Raw genomic sequence first — 21,637 nt, forward strand, 5'->3', positions numbered from 1 at the left:
CACACACACGCGCTCCGAGGAGAAGCGCTCGTGGAGCAAAAAGTTGCGACTTTTCATCATAACGGGAATGAGCACGGCGCTGACAAGGACGTGGCATATGCAGATGATGCCGTTGTTTGATGACTTTCCCCATGCCTCTTTTGTATGTGTGTGTGTGTGTGTGTGTCTGTTTATGTGTATGTGCCGCTGGCACATGTTTTTCTAACAATCACACAATGTTTATACAACAAAACTTTTTATACGCCGCTCATCTCGGCTCAAATTGAAGCAGATTTGGGCAAAGACAAAAAGCGCCTTTGACGTGTGATAAACACTTCCAGCGTCTGCCGGAAAGGAGCCTCGAGTTAGAGGCACGGAAGAGCCAGGGAAGAGGAGAAGAAAGCACTTTGGCAAAAACTTTACCGCCTCTCTATAGAGTATTTTCTCTGTGCCTGCCCGTACGCAAGATGACAAAAACAGTCCACAAGCCAGCCCTGACTTTTGGGAAATCATAAGAAAAGCCAGCAAATGCGGGGAGAGGAGACTTTATTTTCAGGTGCTGAAGTCCAAATACACTCACCGGCGGATGATACCGCTTTGACATTAAAATCGTAGACCGCAGTTATTGGAAGAGAATACAAGACGAAGAATTAACTAGAAATTCCGTACTTACGGTAAGAATGAGTTGAAGAATGAAACTATTTATTGGTATTTTCGTCTCGTAACAACGATTTAACAACGTATCTACTATTGTAAATATCAAAATTGCCTATATCTAATGTCGGACGCTTAAGAGCTTTAAGCCAGAAGGGGTCTCTTTGAATGCCCTTCCTTGGGGATAACTAAGGGCGTGACATGGAAGTGTCAGTAGATAGTTGAAAAAACGTATGTCATGCACTCTTTAGCTTGGCCTCTTTCCGGCACAATGACAATCCTGAACGGCCTTTGTTAGCTCCAATGGATCGAACTAGCTGCCCCACCCACTAAATCCCCTTGTTTGCAGCAGCTTATGCCCAAACTTTGTGGACACTTTCCATTCGCTCCTGATGAGGGTTGGCAGGAGGCTGGGAGGATGCTGCTTCAAGTCTCGGACCCCGTAAGCCGACTAATTGTTATTGTAGTTTATGTTGTGCCCTGTATGAGGGTCTTTTTGTGCCCCTCATGATCCCAGCCGACATCAGCGTATGGGTTTATATTTTCAAACGGCGATTCCCTGTCTAACGTGGACTTAGCTGTGACTTGGGAGCAAACTTATAATTAGCCTAATGGCTGCTAGCTGTGCAGCAACACCGAAGAGGGTATTATCGAATTGGTTAGATATGTGCAACAGCCAGGTGCCGACCCAATAAGTTACATATGGCATTTATTAAAAATCAAATCGGATCGGATTGTTTGATAATTTCCAGCTATCATTTTTTATAAAATATTTATTGTTGGCTCTGGAGGGTAGGGAACGCCATAACAAAAGGCCATCTTGAAAGTGACATATATAGTGGCTATCGAACTTCAAGGGTATAGAAAAGCAGGCGCGGCGAAGTTGGCTATCTTACAGATTTTCCTTATTGGGACGGTGCCATAAATTGCCATATGATTTAGAATTGTTCGAGTCAGCCTGGGCAGAGTTTGTGCATCGCTTGATTTTGCGCCAGATATTTTACACTTAACGAGTCATAAATAAATGCGGCTCTTCGACATTACCATTACCCTGCCGCTTGCCGATCCTTTTGGCTTTCGCCAATTAAAACATGAATTATAAGCCCTAACAAATCGCGAAGATGTGGGTCTGGGGTCGAGGCATAAATTTTCACTTGCCAAAAAGTTTCCCTTGTCTGGATTTATTACAAGCGAAATGCGGTTGGAAGTTGGATGTCCCAATTCCACTGGCTCCTTAAGGGTATTGGGCTTTGCGTGATGTGCCGCGCTGGAAAACTTTTGTCTTTGGGCAGCATTCGGAGGATAAATTAGGCAATGAATGGACAAGTTTTGCGAGTCGGATAATTGGTCTGTGTGGCTGCGGTCAAGGAATGCTCTTCTCTCCAATGCAAAGCTGTACAACGTCTAGTTTCAACAGTTTAAAGCTGAAACTCAAATACTCACAGACGATTGCTGGATCTATAGCCCTGGCTTTACCGCCCCCCGAAGCACTTACAGTAAATATCCAATGTTTGCACACTACAAAGGCTCGCTGTTCCAATTGGAGTGCCGTGGAGAGGGCACGGGCAAATTACCGGTGCATTGTGGAATGCATTTCGTGTGCAATAAATACGTACAAGCTGCAAATTGCCACACCACGAGGAATGAGACGCAGTGGGATGTGGAAGTGGGATTCGATGAGGGCGTTGACACACCCGCACCCGCACCCGCACCAATCAATATTCATACATGGGCAAATGCAATGCCAATGCTCCCACACCCTTTTTCCCGCTGCAACAGAAGCATGAAGGAAAAAAATGATGCAAAATTCAAGCCACAGTGATTTTTATTTATGAGCGCCATTGGATAGAGGCTGTCCTAGGGGAATGGCAGGAGGATTGGGCAGAGAGCCATCGCATTAACAGATTCCCGACAATAAACCAAAATTATGGCGTTGGCGCTGGCGCTGGCTCTTATTTGCACAGGCACTGCAACCTTGTTGATTAAATTGATGGCAATTGCAAGCGCAGATCGGAATCACTTCTGCCCCTCCTCTGTTTGCCCAGACAAAATGGCGACGCAGGTGCCGGGCTGCTCGACAGCCCGATCCGACCCCCCTGCCGGGCCGATTGTCAGTTTGCATTAAAATGTCGAAAACAATTTCGGCTCGAACATTTTTCAGCCCAGCTCCCACTCCATCTCCCGCCTCAGTATATAAATCAGTTTCTCTGCTGAATGTGTTTGCATGCCCCTCGGCGGGCTCTCGCTGATAAATAATGGAGCACCTGCTCAGCATGCAAATCGCGGCGACGGTGGTGGCTAAACATTAAGCACTAAACAAATGTGGAATTTGGCAACGCAAAAAGGTATGCCGCGTTCACTGTTATTCACTTCTGCGACTGCAAAAAGTACGTTTGCCATTTGCCATTTTGTTTGCCATTTTTAATATGTTGTTCGTTCTTCGCTTTCAGTGTGCATTTCTTTTTCTTTTCGTTTCGTTTCTTTTTCTGGTTCTCAGTATCCCCGGAAACGTGCGTGAGTTTACGGTTTATATCTCCCGGCTACGTGGCCCTCGGCCCGGTTCCCCTTTATAATCTGCACCAGCCTTGGTTGTCCTGGTCGCGTTGTGGTAAATTTGCAAAGTGCGTGAGCAGACTAACTGGATCCGATTTGCGATGGGCTAGGGCTAGGCCCTGTTCGAAAAATGGGGCTCACCTCAGTTGACATTTAATGGAGGGAAAATAAATCTCAGCGACTGAAAATGTACAACTGCAGATGGCTTTAATGATGCCCCAAATGATCCGATGGTGGGGCTTATAAACAAAAATCGACTGCGGCAACCAAACATACCAATATAATACTTGATATTAATTTTAAAATTAAACTAACACAATGAACATGAATATTTTATAAATTCTGCTGAAAATATTATTCAGGCCCCCTGGCTACTAAAATCCTCTTCAAACGACCGAAAGAGCAGAGCCCCTGTGGCCGCTTTTTCTGTTCAGATGAGTTTTCAGTATATCGGCCGTAGTTTGTATTGTGTGGAAGGAAGGGTGTGATATTCTCTAACAATCAATAATCAAATTAAATGATTTTTCCATAAAAGACAATCTGGGATTCCTCTGACCGTACGACCCCTGAATGTGTGGAATTATTAATATCCAAATAACAATCGCATGCCGCAGGGCCATTGCCATTGCATAACAGCAAAAAGCTTAGGCTAATCAACTGCTCAACGTTTAACGAGGGTTGCTTGTTGGCCAAAACCTCTCAAATTGAACATGAGAGGGATAGAGAGATAGAGGCAGAACAGAGAAGCTGCCTGATAACAAGATTAAAAACCTTTCAGCGTCGGAAATTGAATTCAAATTCGACACACAAAAGTATGCACAGAATTGAAGGCTTTTTCAATTTTTTCCACCCAGCCGGAGCCACAGCCACAGCCACAGCCTCTGCTCCAGGCCCAGACCCAGACCCATCTTGGCAGGAAAATGACAAATCTAGGCGGGCAGACTGCAGCAGCAGGCAAAGCATGTGAGGAAAAGAATGAGTAAATGCCACTTGGAAGTCAAGCAGCGAGCACTAACAGTCAGCCGAAGATATGGACGTGCCCACCAGTCCGACTGCCAGGCAGTGGCAGTCAGACGGAGCCGACAAAGCCGGTTGAAAGGCTTACAGCAAGTTCGCTTATAACTCATACGCCTAGTGGTCCCAGTCCCAGTCCCGGTTCCCAACCGGTCCCGACTCCCCTTCAACGACCAAGCGCTTCTTCATTGTGTTGTTGGCTCAACATAGTCGAATTTCAAGTTTTAAGTATTATTACATTCCTTTACCCTTTTCAAACGAATTTGTCTGCGTATTTTTTTACTCTCCCCGCCACTGCCTGGGAGTTTTTTCATCCCCAACTGTATCCCCAACATATTATTATTGACTTTTTGGTGATGGCGTTGGCGCTGGCGTCGATGTCGAGTTTGACTTTAGCGTTTTCAAGTGCACGTGTGTGGTGGCATGTCGGGGGCGACGGGCGGCGGGCGGCGGGCGGCGGGCCTGCAAACAAGCCAAAGGCAAAGTTGCTGGCTTCCAAGCAGAGCGACAGAATGTGGCCGACTAACTGCCTAGAGGACTGCCTGAGGCGCACATCACAGCACAGACGACGAAGCTATTGAACCTACATCTTTCACTGCATTGCGCTTTATGAAAGAAATCCCTGCCACCAGCCCCAGACACCAGTCCTTGCCTTCCTTCCACTTTATTTAGATTTTTAGTGGCATGTAGCATGTTGTACATTCCTTCCATTTCCTAGGCACACACACATCCATTTACTATTCATATTTGCACATTAGATTATTGCATGCTTAAGCACATCCTACGGCCCGATGTCAAGCAAGAGTCCGGAGCAGGAAGTCAGCCGCCAGGAGTCAGATGGCCGGGCTTGTTGTCTGTGTGCACTTTGGCTAAAGTTTGCTGCTCGAAACTTGCACAAATGTTTGCCATTTGCTTTGGCTTTTGATGCTGCTGTTGCTGTCGTTGTTGCCATGTTCGATAATAACGGAAATATCAAATAAATATTATTTCCAATCTTAGCTTCATATCTGTCCTGTCCTGCACTCCATATGCGAGCACTTTCTTTGTCAGCTTAGTATTTCGCCCGCTCTTCAAAACTCTTCCAAACCCTCGAATAGAGGAACACTTTAGGTGTCGAGTGTCGGTCGATCTGACGGCTACGAGTATTTCTCAATTGACAGTCAAGTGTTTACCAGTCCGAAAATCATTTTTTGTTATTTTTTTCTCTGATACCGACCTCATAGTAGCTGGACCAATTTTTAGTACAAATATAAATTAATATATTTTACAGCTGTGTCGTTATATGGGGAATAAGGTGGAGGGATAATCACATGGTAATAAATGGAAACACTGCATATTTTCTGTGGAAATAGACAGACAGACAAAGATATTCCAACTCTGCTCTTGATGCTGTACGCTGTACGAGTAATTTATCAAAAATTCCGACAACTTGAATTCTATAAAATGTAACAAATTATATACAATTTTTTAAACCCAAAGAAAATTTTAAATATTTACTTTTTCACCTTGATTTTAATAGTTATGCCATTCATTTAGCGCCGAGAGTGGAAAGATTAAAATTTAAATGTTCTTAATTATATTTTGACATTAATATAAAAATATTAATACGCAAAGTTTTTTATATGCCAAATTTTCACCTGGCATGTTCAATGTTAGTCTAAACATTTAATTTAAAAGCATTGGAAAAAATTGTTTATTACAGGTGTTATGAAATCTAATCTCTGTTTTTGTAAATGATAGCCCTAAACAACTTTTTCTTTCCTTCGTTTTTATAAAAAAATATTGTCCTATTTAAATTAAATAAATTTATATTTATATAGAAATTTTTGCGGTATTAAAAATTTTTGTTTATACATTTTTTAATCTTGTTATGTTTGTATTTAAAACCGCATACATATTTCATTTTAAAATGGGGTGTATTTGTCTTTGTTATACCATTCTTCTCTCAATATAGAAGTACACTACTTGGATGCTCTTCGAAGATCCAAAGTCTCAAGCTTTTCTGTTAAATTGGACTAAAAAGAATTCTCCGGTAATTACAGCTGTAAGGACATTTGAGAGGGAAACTTACACACTCACGAGCCCAGCATAACAAATTTTACTACTCTATTGTCTTTTTTTATATTTTCTTTCAAGAAAATTGCAATTTGACAAAAGTTTTTGATACTCCAGAAGGAAAGAGATAATTTCTGTTGCGAAATTGCCGCATCAAGAATTCACAGGCCGGAGAAGTTACGTTGCCAAGGATGAAGGGTATGTAAAAGGGCAAGAGCCAACACAACAACACAAACAGCGAACAAAAAGTGTACTAAAATTGTTGTCATACGTATGCATAAATATTTCAGTCGAACAAAGGACTGAGGAATACCAAAAAACATGAACAACTAATGGAGGCAGATCGGAGATGAGGCGGCAGCCCAGGACATTCTAAAATTTCAACAACTTCTTGCCCTGCAAGTTTGTGTGTGTGTGTGCTTGTGTGTGTTGGTATTCATGCGTGTTAGTTGTTCTCCTTAGTTTATGAAAAAACATTTTGTGGCCACACAGATGTAATGGCGTCTTGCTCGGGGGTGTGCGAGTGTGTGAGTGTGGGTGGGAGGTCGTATAATATTTCATGTACAAGTGTGTTGTTCCTTTGCAAGTGTAATTGTGTGTGTTTGTGTGTGTGCGAGACTGCCTGTATTGTTGTTGATGTGATAAACGCGTCTGGAATTATAATTAAAGCAAATCTATGAATGCCTGCCCATGTGTGAGTGTGTGTTTGTGTGAGTATTTGCCGTATGCCTCTGTGTGGAGGACTTTTTCGCATTTTACGTGCTTTCATTAAAAATGAAAACATTCCGTCGCCGGGTCCCTGCTCCCTGGTCCCTGCTCCCTGCTCCCTTCCTCCACTCCACTGGATACTTGTTCTTCTTAGCAAACGTCGCTAAATTCTAAGTAGACTATAAATGTTTGTACATGTGTATGTATGCATGTATCTATGTATGTATGTCTGTCTGCGACTTCTTGAGGATGGAGTGTGCGACGTGTTTCTGCTTCGCTTCTTGGCTCTCCGTCTGTGACTGTGTGTGGTACAAAAAGTTAACATTGCCGCTGCCGTTGTAATCTTCGTAATAACCACAAAAATTATTGCTGTTGTTGTTGTTGCTGTTGCTGTTGTTGCGGCTGCGGCCGCGGCCTTGGCTGCTGCTGCTGTTGTTATTGTTGTTGTAAGTGCCAATATTGTCATTAGAGTGGCTTGTTACACCAAAAGTAGCAGCGGCAACATCTTGCGGCATTTTTCGCATTTGCGTCTTTTATTTTGGTCTTTGGGTGGCCATGCGACACGTTTACACTCCCTCCCTCCGTCACAGTCTGCGCCGCGAACTCGCCTCCCTTGGAGCATCATTATTTTCGGCTTCCTTTGTTCATTAAACGAACATGAAACGTTAATTTAATAAAGTCAGAATGGGGAGCCGGAGCCCGGCTGCCCCGCAGGGTTGTGGCTGTTCTAATTGAGCAGCAGAACTCACCAGCCTCGCAAGTCATAGCGCAGTCGATGACTCTGAAGGTTCTGAAATTTATTCCGAATACATCTAATCTAGGATTTTCCCAATAAAATCGATCTCTTTTGCGGAATGATTGTAAGATGATTGAAAGTTCAGGTGGTTTGCGATGGGGACATCTCGGCGAGAGTAGAGATAGTAAAACGAGCGAGAGAGAGGCAATGGTGTGTAATTCTAGACGATTCGTAGTAGTAGATTTGTAGATAAATCTATATTTTATGGCTTTTAAGTATCTACAACACTTCGGATGCCACGTGATTTCGCGATTTGCATCCTTCTTCTCTCTTGTTACACGTCGCTAGGTAGCTGATTAGTTAGTTATGGATATAGTTTCAATGTAGAATATAGTGGTCCCGACTTATTTTTTTGGCACTTACCGCTTGGTACTTCGCCCCCTTCCTGCCCTTAAAATCGCGAAACTGATCCCCTATACCAGGTGTTTGAATCATATAATAGCGAGAAGAGAGAATATAAATTTCCATTGGCAGAAAATTCTATCCAACCCAAGCTCTCTACCAGTGAGACTTTAACTGGACAACTGGATATTTTCATTTCGGAACTATGTAGCACCAAAGCGCTCTGTTTATGCTTCTAAGGCTTTTTGGTGGTGCTTGTTGTTGCTGCACAGCTCTGAGCCGCACGTTCAGATAAGTTTTGGACCAGTTTTGGAATGGTAAAATCATTGCACGTCTACGTTGATATTTTGCCTTTGAGAGGGTTTCACTACCAGCTTTCCCAGCTAGCACTGGTTCGGGCTCAGAAAAAATTCTTTTTCAGCCCCAATGCGTGGTCGACTGTTGGTTTAACTTTTGCCCTTTCAGATGCAAGCGACGGCTATGCAAAGAGCTCATTGAAAAGAATTTGTAAGCCAGCCAAATAAAAGACCTTATGGCTATCTCTTTGTGAGCCCAGCCAGAGTTGAAGGTGAGTTGGGTTGGTGGCTGGTGGAAATGTCAAGGCTGTTACTTTAAGCAAAACACCTGAAAGAGGCTGACTTTAATGGTTTTTTTGGGGGGTAAGTGAAACTATACTCCGCTATTACAATTCATTGTATATTAGCTGACTGTGGTTGTGTTCCATGGGGGCGAGGGCGAAAAATAATTGGCCCTGCTCTACTTCGGTGGGTCCTGCTAATAATCTGGATGGATGCAAGGGGTTATAAATGGCGGCGTCACAAAACTTTGCCAATGGACATAATACGTCCTCGTCTTGGTCGTTTTGGTCGTTTTAGTCGTATGCCTTGTAGTGGGGGAGCGCACTCGTTGCCAACAAAAAATAAAGCGAATCAAATAATGGAAAAACAGAGAAAAAAGTTGTGCAAAGTCCATTAAATACATAAACCAGACCAGCCACGAAATGTTCATGGAAAGCGTATAAAGAAAGTTTGTAGACAGCAGCAGCAACAGCAGGCGGAACGGGAACGGGACGACCAGTCAATGGGAAATACTGAAGCTATTTATGCTCGCCATATGTGACGCACCCAGCCAAGAGTTCAGGGCATGTCCGTAATAACTTGATTTGCGCCCATGCGGGACTCGGCATAGGACGGAGTCGCCTCCGGGTGGACAGCCGACTGTTGGCGCAGATGCAGCATAAAAATGGGCGCGCCCCGCTTTTGCCATTTGTTGCCAAAGCAGGACTGGGGTGATCTCGGGCACCCGACAAAGGAAGACGGACGATGAAGACGCTGGGCGGACGTGGACTGCCCAGTCAGCTATTGGCTTATTTATGACTTCCTTTGCATCGGGAATGGAAAAAGCATTTCTGTTATTATGCACATTTCTGTCAATGTAGCAGAAATTGATTCTCGTTAAAATAACAACTGCAGTGCCGCAACAATACAACCACGCCCCAGACTAATAGCCCAACAACCCCCTCACAACCCTGTCAGAAAAGATTAAATTGGAATTAAATAAAACGAGGAACACCATTTCTCAAGTCACAAACAATAAAGCGAGACGTATGCCAAAATTTGTACCGATAAAAATGTCGTCGATTCTGTCAAGCAGCTCCCCATTCAGGATCTACCATTATAAAGGCATGTCAGGAAATCGAATTAGCAGCCACGATTGGACTGCCTGTCTGGAGAGTCTATCAGCTATTCAGGTAGAACCGATTCTGGCAATAATTTTGAATGAATTCCGAGAATTGATGGTCATCATTTTGGCAACCAGTAGACATGTTGGGTAATTGCCGAAAACGGCGGGGATTGACCATCGAGAATGGATATTATTTATTTTGGCACCACTAAAATATTAATGCAGATGATTCCTTTCCCTTTTTTCGAAACGTTTTTTTTTGTTTTGCCTCTGGTTGACGGTCATAAATTTCTCTGGCAAAGTAAAGCAATTAAAATTTGCATAAAATCCAAATATATTTTCCGGCTTGTCTAAAAACTAAACATCAACAGGGCACAAAAAGAGAACAAAAACAGAATATATATGTTATACTTGCATGCACACACACACACCCTCAACCAGAAACACACACAGATATGAAACATGACAGCCAAAGAGGACAAAAAGAGACACACTGATACACTAGGAGACCTTTGGAACGGCTGCGAATTGAAAAATTACGCCTACGCCGTGTAGCACTTGGGAAAAACTTTGAAGTGCACTCGCTCACCAAAATTACAAAGCTCTCACAGGCACATGGGAAAATAATTACCGAAAATCCTATCGAACCAAATGGTTCAAGTACATAAATGAAATTGAATATAAAGCGTTGATGGCGGAAAAAAGCGAAATTCAATGTGGAAATTATGGCTGTGACTTTTTAAGGAATTTAAATCGTCGAAGCCCCTCATACATACTTAATGTGTCTCAGATACCCTTCTAGTAAGTCGTGTATCTTCATCATGATATCGACATATGCATATTTAATGAAGACTGTATTTGGGCAAACCCTAGTATGAACTGTTTGTTTCTCTGACATTGGAAACGGAGCCGTAACGTATCACTTTCTGGAGGAATACTTTCTGCGTCTATTTGTTTAGGTTCTGTCTGTTTGTGCATATGGGTTTGGACGCGTTCGAGTTAGGGTTCGGGGAGTCAGGCACTTTTTGGCGCATTCATCCCCTCTCACATCATTGGGGACTTAATCTTCTGTGATATATTCATAGACTCCTTTTTGCGCCATTAGTTTTGAGTCTATTTGCATAGCATTTTAGGGATTGCGATTGGCTGTCGCCAGCCGCTTAGGGCGTGTCATCCGCCTGTGGAAAACGTTTTCTCGGGTCACACTGCAATTAATATTCATAATTATGACTACAAGGCAGCATCTGAAGGAGCATCGCGCTTCGTCGCGACCATTCCTCATGCTCTTAAATGCTGCCATCTTCCACACATCTTCCTCGTATGAGGGGACATCTATTCTGGACTGCGCTTGCAGCCGCTGCTCTTCACAAATGCAATGCATTTTATATTCATAGTCGTGATGGCAATTTTTTAAGTTTGCGGTCTTGGGCAGCATTATGCACAACAATAAATTTATTCAACACATGCCCAGGCAGCGCCATGGCTGGGAAAGGAAAGGACGCTCAAAGTGTTTTACAGAATTGTCTCTTCGTGTGAGTGAGTGGCTGATGGGGGTCTGCAGGCATGTGGGCTCTGGGCTCTGGGCCCTGGGCTGTGGGCTGTGGGTGACCTGATGATTTATACTGAGGCCTTAAATTACACTCGCAAAGAGCTTGCTGATATTGCAGTTGTTGATGGCTCCGTGTGCGTGTTTGCGCCTGGGTCCATGTAAATAACAGCGAGTATCAGGGCTGCCACTTGATATATTTAAATGCCAGATAGACATAGACCCCATCGCTTGAGTGGGGATTTATGCAACTAAAACACATTTCAGTTATCGCAGGCATCGGGCAGGCAGGCCACTCATTGGGCCGTAAACAACAGGAGCCCTCTTTCCGGCTCGTGTGCCGCGTGTGCGGGTTGTTTTAATGTCAATAAATACTCGAGGTCCCAGAGCCTCCTATTGACAGTTCAACTAATTAGCATGCAAGTTAATTATTTCCGATTCGAATGTTGAGCACGCATTGAAAATTTTTGCTATTGTTATGCCAGCTGTTCGGCACTCCACGTGTGCGTGCTCGGAGCGCGAATTCGGGTGTGTTTTCTAAGTGTTGATAAATTTAAATAGGCAGAGACTCCCCTTTAAACACTCCCGGCTCTAAATTTTTGGGTCCAAATTTGGGCTGAAAAGGATAAACATGTCAATGCTTTTGTACATATATGTGCCATGTCTGTACTGCTGGTTATCCGCGAAAGAGCTGAAGGACAAATAAAATTAATGCATGTTCTCGTATATTGATGTGTGTTGATATTATACCAGCCGATAGGTCACAAAATCGAGTGGTATTGAAACAATCTGTATTCAAAAATACCCCAAAGTCCAGATATTAAAGGGAGCGGGCTTTTGTGAACTGATTCATAATTTGCGGTTTGATTCCGTACGTGCTCTAATGCTGCAATCCGTCTTTTCGAAAATACCATCTGATCGTGGTTAACAGGGATTACGCTAGTGTGGAAAATAGTGAAATGTATGTCAAAGTAATAGCCTATGTGATTTTAGTCAGCAACACAGACACTACTAAATAAATACTACAACAATACCAGTACAACTAAAAAGGGAAATATATTTTCAAACAGACACAGATACATTTTTGAGCGGTCGTTAGGTGGTGAGAGCGATGACGGACTTCAACGTGGTCAAGTACCACAATTACGAGGATTATCTGAGGTCGTTTGCCATCGTCCAGGACTATCGCTATCTGCCGTGTCATAGAACAGTGCGAACCGTGACGAAACTCGGATACCGCGACAATGGTAATGTCTATAATGAGGAACAGTTTCTAATGGCCAAGAAACAAGTGGAAGCTCTGCTGCATCCGTCAGTAGTCTTGCATGCTTATTACAGCCCTTATTTGAAGGGAGATGATGCTGCTCTCGTGGCGCTGGCCGAACGTGAGGCTTCTAACGTGCAGCAGGAGATCTCGGTGCGTATGAGCAATACAAACAATACAGCACAGATGAACAGACCTAACTCTCCAAACAGACCATAATTTTCCTGGAGGTACACCAGAAGAGCGGCTTCGCCATATCCGGCTATATAGACTTTGAGTCAAGTCTGCGGAACTTCAGACTCGACGGACCCAATGCCGTCAACTGGCCGGCCATCTTCCAGGAGAGGAAGCTACTGCGTCCCCAGCCCTCCGACGTGGTATTCTATGACTGGCGCAGCCGAAAGATCTTCGCAAACGACAATGACAACTACACAACTGTGGCCCATGCAGAGCACGGCCTCCTCTTCATTCACAAAGGCGATCACAAGCTCATTCCGGTAACAAACCGGAGAACCCCCTTTAATAGCAATGTCAAACGCACCATGATTAAGTCCAACCTGTACGGGTTCATGATATTGTACGATCACACTGTCCGAAAGAAAACATAGGCAACCTGGGCCCACTTCAAATATTGCACATTCAAACTACATATTCTAAAAAATTTACGTTAAACGCTGCGAAGAGAAAGCATTGGAGTCTTTTACTTTGACAGAATATTAAATCTATAGTTTTTAAGTACCAGTAATAACTCCAGAGGGGCTTTTCCCAAAGTGCATGGATTAAAAGAGGAGCTCTTCTAATAGCTGTATGGTGTAACGTCGGCAATAAATTTCGATGCTGCTCCGCTATCGAAACCTTTATCCAGAAACTAATAACTGTCCTTCATTCGCGATTAATATCATCTGATTGCACCGCTGGAGCAAACAAAATTCCACTTAAGTTGTCGGCACACTCGCAGGGATACTGTCATGCGAGTATTGACACTAGCCACCCAACCATCGACCATCGGGTCGCAGGGGTACCCAGCCCAGGCTCGGACACGCACGGCCGCCTTTCACACATCCATCCACACCTTAAATACCCAAATCAAAAAATAAATGGTAAGCACCGGACTGCCCACAGACCGCACGGCTGTGTGACGTGGCCCCATGTCCGGGGCGACTCTATCGAAAAATGCTGATGATACGATATTTAGAATATTCCTTCTTGTCGGGGGGGGAGGGGTCGAGGGTTGTTGTAGGCTGTGGCACTAGGGGCTCAAAATTCCTGCAGAGTATGGCAAATATTTATTTAATGCTTCGAAGTGGACGGCCGATGGCCAGACATGCAAACAGAGCTGGAATGAGATTCGATGGGATGGGATGGCATCTGATGGGTGGGATGGGACGAGGTGGGACAATGAAGCTGTATTTGTTTGCTTTGGCGAGATGGCAGGGCTCACACTCTCAGTGCATGAGAGATCTATTGTTTCTGGCGTGGCAACTTTGTAGCCAATAGTGCTGCCTAGTTAATTTCTGGCCATCAGCACCAGCTACAAGGCGGCTTTTGTGCGGTTCTCCCGGCCACCCAAGGGGGGCGGGGGACGGTCGCAGACGGCGCTGACTACATAAGCCCTGGAAGTGATCCAAAAGTGGCAGCAAACAACAAAGGAGGCGTTGGGGGTGTGGCTAGTCTATTGTGTGTGTGTGTGTGTCTAGTTTTAAGTGCTTCCAGACTGCATACTGGTATAAATCACATTGTTGAGCATTTTTACCAATGCCGGTCCGGGCTGGTCCGAGGTGCGTTGCAGGTAATGTCTGCGTATAAAAGTGTGCAATAAAATATTTTCCTTTGTTGCCAGACGCTTTAAGTGGATTTTGTAGACCACAAAATGGCTTAATAGGAGGAGAGCCCAAACTCCGAGGCCCACACTTTGAGCCCGCTCAGGTTTCATTAGCATTAACAGGCGGTCGACTTGTCAACACGCCCACATCTGAGCGGCGGCGTCTAGAAACAATATTTATGGGCAGGTTAACACGACCTAGCATGTGCATGTGTGTGCGTGTGTGCCTGTGTGCCTGTGTGTGGGTGGTGGGTGAGTTTGGGTCTGTTTGCTCACAAACCTGATTACAAAACTCATAAAGTCGCCATGAAATTCAAACAATGCGTTACGTGCATCGAATGCCAAGAGTCAACCAAAGGACAAAGCCGGCAGCGTACAGGACCCATGCATAGGCAACGTTTTTGTTTGACCCAACAGGAGTTGAAAGCGCTTTTTTTCGTGTGTATCCGGGTGTGTGCGTGTGCCCGTGAGTGGAGATGTGTGAAGGAATCTCTCTCCGGCCTGTTTATTACATTTTGATTATTGCAATCTCGTTTACTCTGGCCAGGCCCAGTCTCAGACCCAGGCCCATGCCCATTCCTAGAACTAACCGTTGCCCTAGCCGTAGCCCTAACCCTAGCCCGACATCAAAGGATCTGGCCGCAGATAGAACTGATTTACAGTTGCGCCCAACTGCGGAAAAAGTTGAGAGAAACAAATGAAAACAGCATTAAGGAAATCAAATCAGTGAATGCCGCACACGCACAACTTTGCCAAGTTTAAAAGCATTTTAACTGCCACTGCCTCGACCTGCGCCAGAAGCATCGCCAGCAGCAGGCAGGCAACCCTAGTCCTGGCTGGCAAGGAATACACTCGTAAATATAAATATTAATACGGCTGGCCCGCAAAACGATTTGTCAAAAGCGGTTCTTACTGCTGGATTATGAATACTTTGCTTAAATTTAGCTGACAGCAGAAAATTATTACACAATGATTAATATTTATTTCCGCAGGCCACTAAGCAGGCCACTCCCAGTCCCACTCCCAGTCCCAGTCCCCAGCGGAGTAATAGTTAAACTCCAAGTCCAAGTCCACGTCCAATTCCACGTCCAAGTCCGAGTCCAAGTCGCTGTCTCGGCCACAACAAGTGACAATGTGCTGAATATGAATAATTTCTTTTTCGCTTCTTTCCTGCCGCTGTTCAAAAAGGCATTTAATTTAGATTTATGCTCGGCATGGCACTGTGACAGGACGGGCAAACACAAGGCAGCGGGTCCTGCTAAAATTATGATATTTGCCATCTTCTGGGCCGGCCTTGGACCGCTCTCTGATAACGTATCGAACAATAAAATAGCCCCCAGTCGAGGCTGACGACTGCTGGCTGCTGGCAGCGATTGGGGTCGTGCCCGGGGCAGGGAGGCAGGCGGGCAGGCTGGCAAGAGTCGGGTCCGAGGCCTGAGCCATAAGTCGACACAAAGTAAATAAGGATATGCGCAAATAAAATGGCAATAAATCAAAACGATTGACGATCTCATGATGCGGCTGGCCTCAGCGATTAGGGCCTCACTGCTGTGATTTCTCATATAAATCGACTTGGGGTCGAGAAGTGATTTTGATTGTTATTTGTTTGCCATCCAATCGGTTGGCAAACTTCTTAGTTAGCTGCCTGTCAGTGGAGTCGCGATTTGACAAGCAATTTATTGCATCGCACCCTCCACGCAGGAGCCCGAGCATCATTGTTGTCCATAATTTATGCCGAGCGGCATGCATGCCAACTAAAATCAGTGCAGCGGAAATTCGAAAGCAAACGCGAACTCCAAGGCGAATCCGAGTCGGAATCGGAGTCGGAATCGTCATTCTGCTACGAGTTGGCGGGGGAATTCCCGCCTGCCATTGTCAATAAGGAAACTTCATTATAAATTACCCAACTGACAGTTGCAGGCAGACGCCGGAGAATAATAATAAAAGCAGCCGCGGAGGCGGGCAGCGGCGGGTCGGGGAAAGCTCCCTGTCAGCCATTGTGGAAGCTTTTACCCACTCCAGAGGTGGCATCAAGCTGCTTAAGCGACCCAGCCGCTTCGAAATCAAAAGTCTTGGCCCAGCATCCAGCCCAGTATCCAGATCCAACCATTCGTTTCACTCTGCTGATGGTCATTGAAAGCGATTGTTGTGTCTAAAATTGTCGTATAATTGTGCGGAAGTTGGTGGGGGCTGGCGAGGGGGCATATCGTTGCACTTTCTGTTTCAGAGTGGGGGGGGCCATGAATCACATAAAAAGCAAATGTCGCATCGTTAGGTTAAAAGCTTTATGCAAATTCCTTCATCTTCCTATCATATTCCCATCTTTTGCGATGAAAACTGAATGAAAATTGTATTGAACAGGGGGACTGAAAGAACGAGGAGGCGTGCGAGACCACCTCCTCGGTCCTACTGTGGTGGCATTGGGCAGGAGCAGAGGCAGTGCGACTATCCTGAAGTGTCTGCAATTAGGGACAATTGTTTGAGAGAAAGTGCCAATCAGCTGAGCAGTCGAGTAAATAAGGCACTTATGCCCCCTTAAGGGTATTGTTGCTGTTTGGTCGTCTGTGAAGATATTGCTTAGGGGCTCCAAGTCATCGTATTGCATCTTAGGATAGCTACAGAATGCATATTAATTAGCCACGGCAGACTGTGGGCCCTCGAGTGCAGGTTAATGTAATTTAATCACCTCTCAGGTTAAGAATGGACACAATTTGACATCCTGCTTACTGTAGTGTAACTGTATATGTATGTATATGCATACTCGTACCATTTATTGATATTATTGACCCAGCTTACATATAAGTTATCTGCTTGCAACCTGGACCCCTTTTCCACATATGGAATACTCAAAACCAAATATAAAAGGCTATCCCCCAATAATCAAAGATACCAGAGATACGATAGCTGGGCTGGCGGACAATTAGGGTGCTTTGTCCGCACATTAGTGCCCACGTTTTATGAACGCATACAATAAAAAAAAAAGAAGCAGCAAATTGAAATGCGTGCCAAAAGGCGCAGGAGGCTTCTTTATTGGCACCAGTCAGGCATCCTGCTCTGTCAGATGGCTGCGGTCAGTGGACATTAGGAGCCGCCGAGACCGTTGGGGACAACGGGTGCTCATGACCAAGGCCAGGAGCAGAAGCTGGAGCAGGCGTGCGAGCATTATGTTCCGGCGTGTACATGAGATGGGGTCATTAAATACACATTACCATGCACCAGGCCGCCGCATGTAGGGCGGGGTGGTTTCGGCGGCAACGATAAAGGCACAACAGGCGAGCGGCTAAGGCAGCCAGCGAATAGCTATTAAAAAGCACAAGATACTCGTCGTAGCAGAAGCAGCAGCTACAGTGGCAGACATAACAAATTACAACATTTCGACAGCACAGAGGGAGCGTCATATCGTGCTGTGGGTGGCAATGGCGCCAACCAGCCCTATCTCCAGCCACCGCCACAGCCCCAGCCCCCGCCACAGACGGGTATCCAACCACCGTTCGATGGCAGCTTCAGGATGGTGTTCGGTTTCAATTGTGCTGGTAAACGTGACTCCAAATTGGCTCTCAGCGAATAATTCATACGAAACACTTTCGCACCGTGTGCTTTGCCATTAGCATCGCAGCTACCTACCAGGCCCGACCCCGAACCCGAACACGAAACAAGGGTATGGTACGGTACGGTACGGTTAGTCCATTGCCGGACTCGGTTACGCCCCGTATAACCCCACGATTGCATTTACAGCAAATTATTTATGGCTGCGACAGACACGAACAGGAAGCGGGTACGAGTGCGAGTGTGCGCTGCCAACTTCACGTCTATCAATATTTTATGAAACCCTGTCTGCAGGACGCTCGGCGATGCTCGCCGCCGCAGACAAGGGCGGCGGACAAAGGGAGAGCGAGCGCCTCGACTAGGACTAGGATGAGGGTATCTGCTTACATGGAGTCGGTTGCCTTCTGGCTGCCTGCCTGCCTGCCTGTCTGTCTGTCGATATCCGGTTAGATGAGTATCTAAATTGCCTTTACTGTTGATGAATTAGCGCCGGCTGCCGGTTGCCGGCTGTTGGCTGCTGGCTGCCGGTTACCGTCCAACGCTGAGGCTGGAAATGGGGCGAGTGCGTGCCTGGGTGGGTAAGATAAGCGCCCATTCCTGCCAGTGGCCCTATAATGGAAATTTCAATTTGTTTTGAATGATTTTGTGCACATCAAATAGCCCGGCAATCCATAGCGACTTATACGGCCTTGCTCGGAGGGAAAGGGAGCTCAGGCAGAAGCAACAAGGTGCGGCCATTCATCAAGGCAAACAAAACATTTACGCAGAAAATGGGGAACAAATGGCTTCTATAACGACAACATTACTGCAGAAATGTGAGCCAAAAAAACATTAGATTGTACGCTTGCCTTGAGTCTAAGGTCAGTTGTATTGCTTTTTGAAATTCCCAGTAAGAACCCCTCATTATCATGCTCTCCAGAAAGGAGCTCATTGCCGTTATCCTCATGCTGTCGGCGGTTAGTTGCACCTGCGTATCAATTGCTGACGGACCTAGTTCCAATTCGCAGCCGTCCTCCGCAGGTCTTCTCTGTGCTAAATGCCGCCATCTTTGCGAACACTTTGCCCTTCTACGTCAGTTATGAGCAGCTGTTGCAGCAGGTCATCAGCATCGGGACCGCCTACCTCTGCATTCTGTACGCCCTAAGCACCTGGATGTACCACTCGAATTACTCCCGGACCCGCCAGCACATGCGATACGCGGTGAGTGGAAAGTGCCGCGTCCTAATCCCTAACCCTGGCCCAAATCAGATGTTACTGTTTCCACTGAATGTAGCTGGTGATGACCTTGCTGGTGATGATTGTGGCTAACATAGTGGCTGCGATTGCGCATATGAAGCTCCTGAGTTTTTCAATATTTAAGGAAACGACGGACATCAGCATTCTGTTCTCCAAATTTGATGTTGTCTGCAAGTCCGTCAGCCTGGGTCTGTCGGTCCTAACCATTCTCCTCCTGATCATAGTTAAGTTGGTTGTCTTTGTGACGATCATTAGAAAGCACAAAAAGAAGCAGCACCAGAAGATTCGCAGATTGAAAGCAGCTCGCGAGGCCCTGAAGGAGGAACCCTAAACTGCTGTCTGCGTCATCAGCGTCTTTATTGTTGGTACTGAGTCAACGGCACAGTTGACGGCGTCGTGGGAGTGCAAATAAAGTTTCGGTTTTCATGCAACGCCAAACATTTCATGTCGTTGCAATGTGGCGCCGCATTTGCAATAATATAAATATTATGCTCGCACGGCGCGAGGCACAGACACTGTACGGCAGGGACCCATTCCAATATGCACTGACACACAGATTCTGTCTGTGCGCTTCCTCTTCACAGGTGATGCAAAAAAATATGAACGGGCATGCGGCGGTGCCATCAGCAATTCGATGTCGAGATGCCCTTGTGCGGACTACCCCTTTTTGGAGAGTGTAGTGAGAAAATAGATCAAATATAGGATACACTTTTGAGGGTATACATAGAGCTCATTCCCAGGACCTAACTCAGTTCTCGGCTTTTCCAGACAGTCTCGAATCGGGGAGATACTCCTCTCTGGTAGGGTAATGAAAATGCCATCAGACCGAGGCAGCTGATGCCAGGACGAGGGTAGCTGTGTGGGGGTAAGGGGAGGGCAGGTCTGAGTATGAAAACTCATAAGGAAGACAAGCAGCCTCTTCGCATGGGTTTGTGTATTGCATTTTGTATAATGAAGTCGGCAGACAGTGCCATTTTCAACGGCTGACAAACGAAGTTAAACACAACTTAAAGGCTTTCGAATAACTTCTGCAGCGCCAAAGTTAAAGTTAACTTTCCAGCGGGGCGATAGGGATTCGGATCTGGACGGCACTCGGATGTTTATCAAAGGGTATGGTCGGAGGAAGAGCCTAATTACGCTCGAATGGTTGCCCATCAAAAGTGACATTTGGCGAAGCAGGGGCTTACAATAAAATGTTCAGCTAAGTTATTGCCGACGCTGCCAAGGAGCCCTGGAAACTGAGTCGAAAGTAATTTGGAATTTAATTGCGTATAATTTAGAATGGCGAAATGTTTGCGTGCGTTTAATTAACTGAAAAACAAAATAAAAAGCAAGCCAAAACAAAATGACAGCCGCGGTGCTGGCAACTGGCAACTGGCAAGGACACTGAAAATGTTTAACATTAAATGCCAACTAATTAAATTTCGGAAATTCCATGGCAGTCGTCGGGACTGAGTGAACTTCCGAATTTATTGTTGCATTTAATGGCCAGCGCATGCGGTTATTCGATCCCCCTGTTGCCCCCGCTTCTTTGGCGCATTTCATTGCGTATACGCATTGTATGACAGTGGGCTACCCCTACCCCGCAAGTAGCATAACAAAGGCTGACTAGAGCAGCAGCCTCGTAACGGTTTGAGCATTCACCAAATGAGGCAGAACCTCAACCCCGGGCACCCTTACTCTCCGGCTGGGACTGCAATCCCGATTGTGGCACTGTCAGTCTCGCTCTCACTGCGGTCATCCAGCCAAATGAAGCCAATAAAATGGCGTTGTTTGCACGCCACTAGCTCCACCAAGCTGTCCGGCTGTCCGGCAGTCCGGCACTCCGGTCATTCGTGGCTACAAAAATTATGCTGGCCGCGAGAAATCGCATGCAAAAGTGATTCATGAAAACTGATAAAATTTTAATCATATTTCACGTATTAACACGTAATTATTCATGCCTGATAAATGTCAGCAGTCGGTAAAATGGGAAAAAGTCGCAATTAATATACAATATTTCTCGCTCTTTTCAATTAAAGTGCCGGAGGCGGAAGGCAAGGCATCGACTTACTACTCCCCATAGATGTAAGCTTACTTCCATTTACAAAAGAATAAAGCCGATCCACGGATCAAAGTTCAAACTAACCACAAACAGCGTTAGTTACAGGGTACTTTTGAGCTCTGCAACTACCAAATCAAAACTCTGTGCGTACGAGTAAGTGGGTGATTCCGTTGTGATGCTTCACTTTTATCATTATTATTATTACCACGTTGCTGAATGTGAGTGTCTGTCTCTGGGTTTATTTGTTGGTCCCGGGGCTTATTTTCTTTTAATTATGTACAACGATCACGAATGTGGGTTAATTAACCACCAACTCGATGCTGGGCTTCAGGATTAAACAGTCCAGGATACGTATGTCAGGATGGGACAGTGTGCACAAATGTCAAAATTTAAAT

The 21,637-nt window shown here is 45.4% G+C and overlaps 2 protein-coding genes across 2 annotated transcripts; both read left to right on the top strand.

The window, feature by feature from the left end:
* Positions 1-12,370: 12,370 nt before the first annotated feature.
* LOC6587636 (cilia- and flagella-associated protein 299) lies at positions 12,371-13,284 on the top strand. Its single transcript, XM_002013872.2, has 2 exons — positions 12,371-12,747; positions 12,807-13,284. Exons 1-2 carry the CDS (start codon positions 12,442-12,444, stop codon positions 13,200-13,202), a joined length of 702 nt encoding a protein of 233 aa, XP_002013908.1. The 5' UTR covers positions 12,371-12,441; the 3' UTR covers positions 13,203-13,284.
* Positions 13,285-18,856: 5,572 nt separating this feature from the next.
* LOC6587564 lies at positions 18,857-19,629 on the top strand. The gene is made up of 3 exons (XM_002013873.2): positions 18,857-18,918; positions 18,983-19,162; positions 19,236-19,629. Exons 1-3 carry the CDS (start codon positions 18,871-18,873, stop codon positions 19,527-19,529), a joined length of 522 nt encoding a protein of 173 aa, XP_002013909.1. The 5' UTR covers positions 18,857-18,870; the 3' UTR covers positions 19,530-19,629.
* Positions 19,630-21,637: the final 2,008 nt, after the last annotated feature.

This window comes from Drosophila persimilis, unplaced genomic scaffold (assembly GCF_003286085.1).
Source record: "Drosophila persimilis strain 14011-0111.01,24,50 unplaced genomic scaffold, DperRS2 tig00000000-arrow-pilon, whole genome shotgun sequence".
Classification (NCBI taxonomy): domain Eukaryota; kingdom Metazoa; phylum Arthropoda; class Insecta; order Diptera; family Drosophilidae; genus Drosophila; species Drosophila persimilis.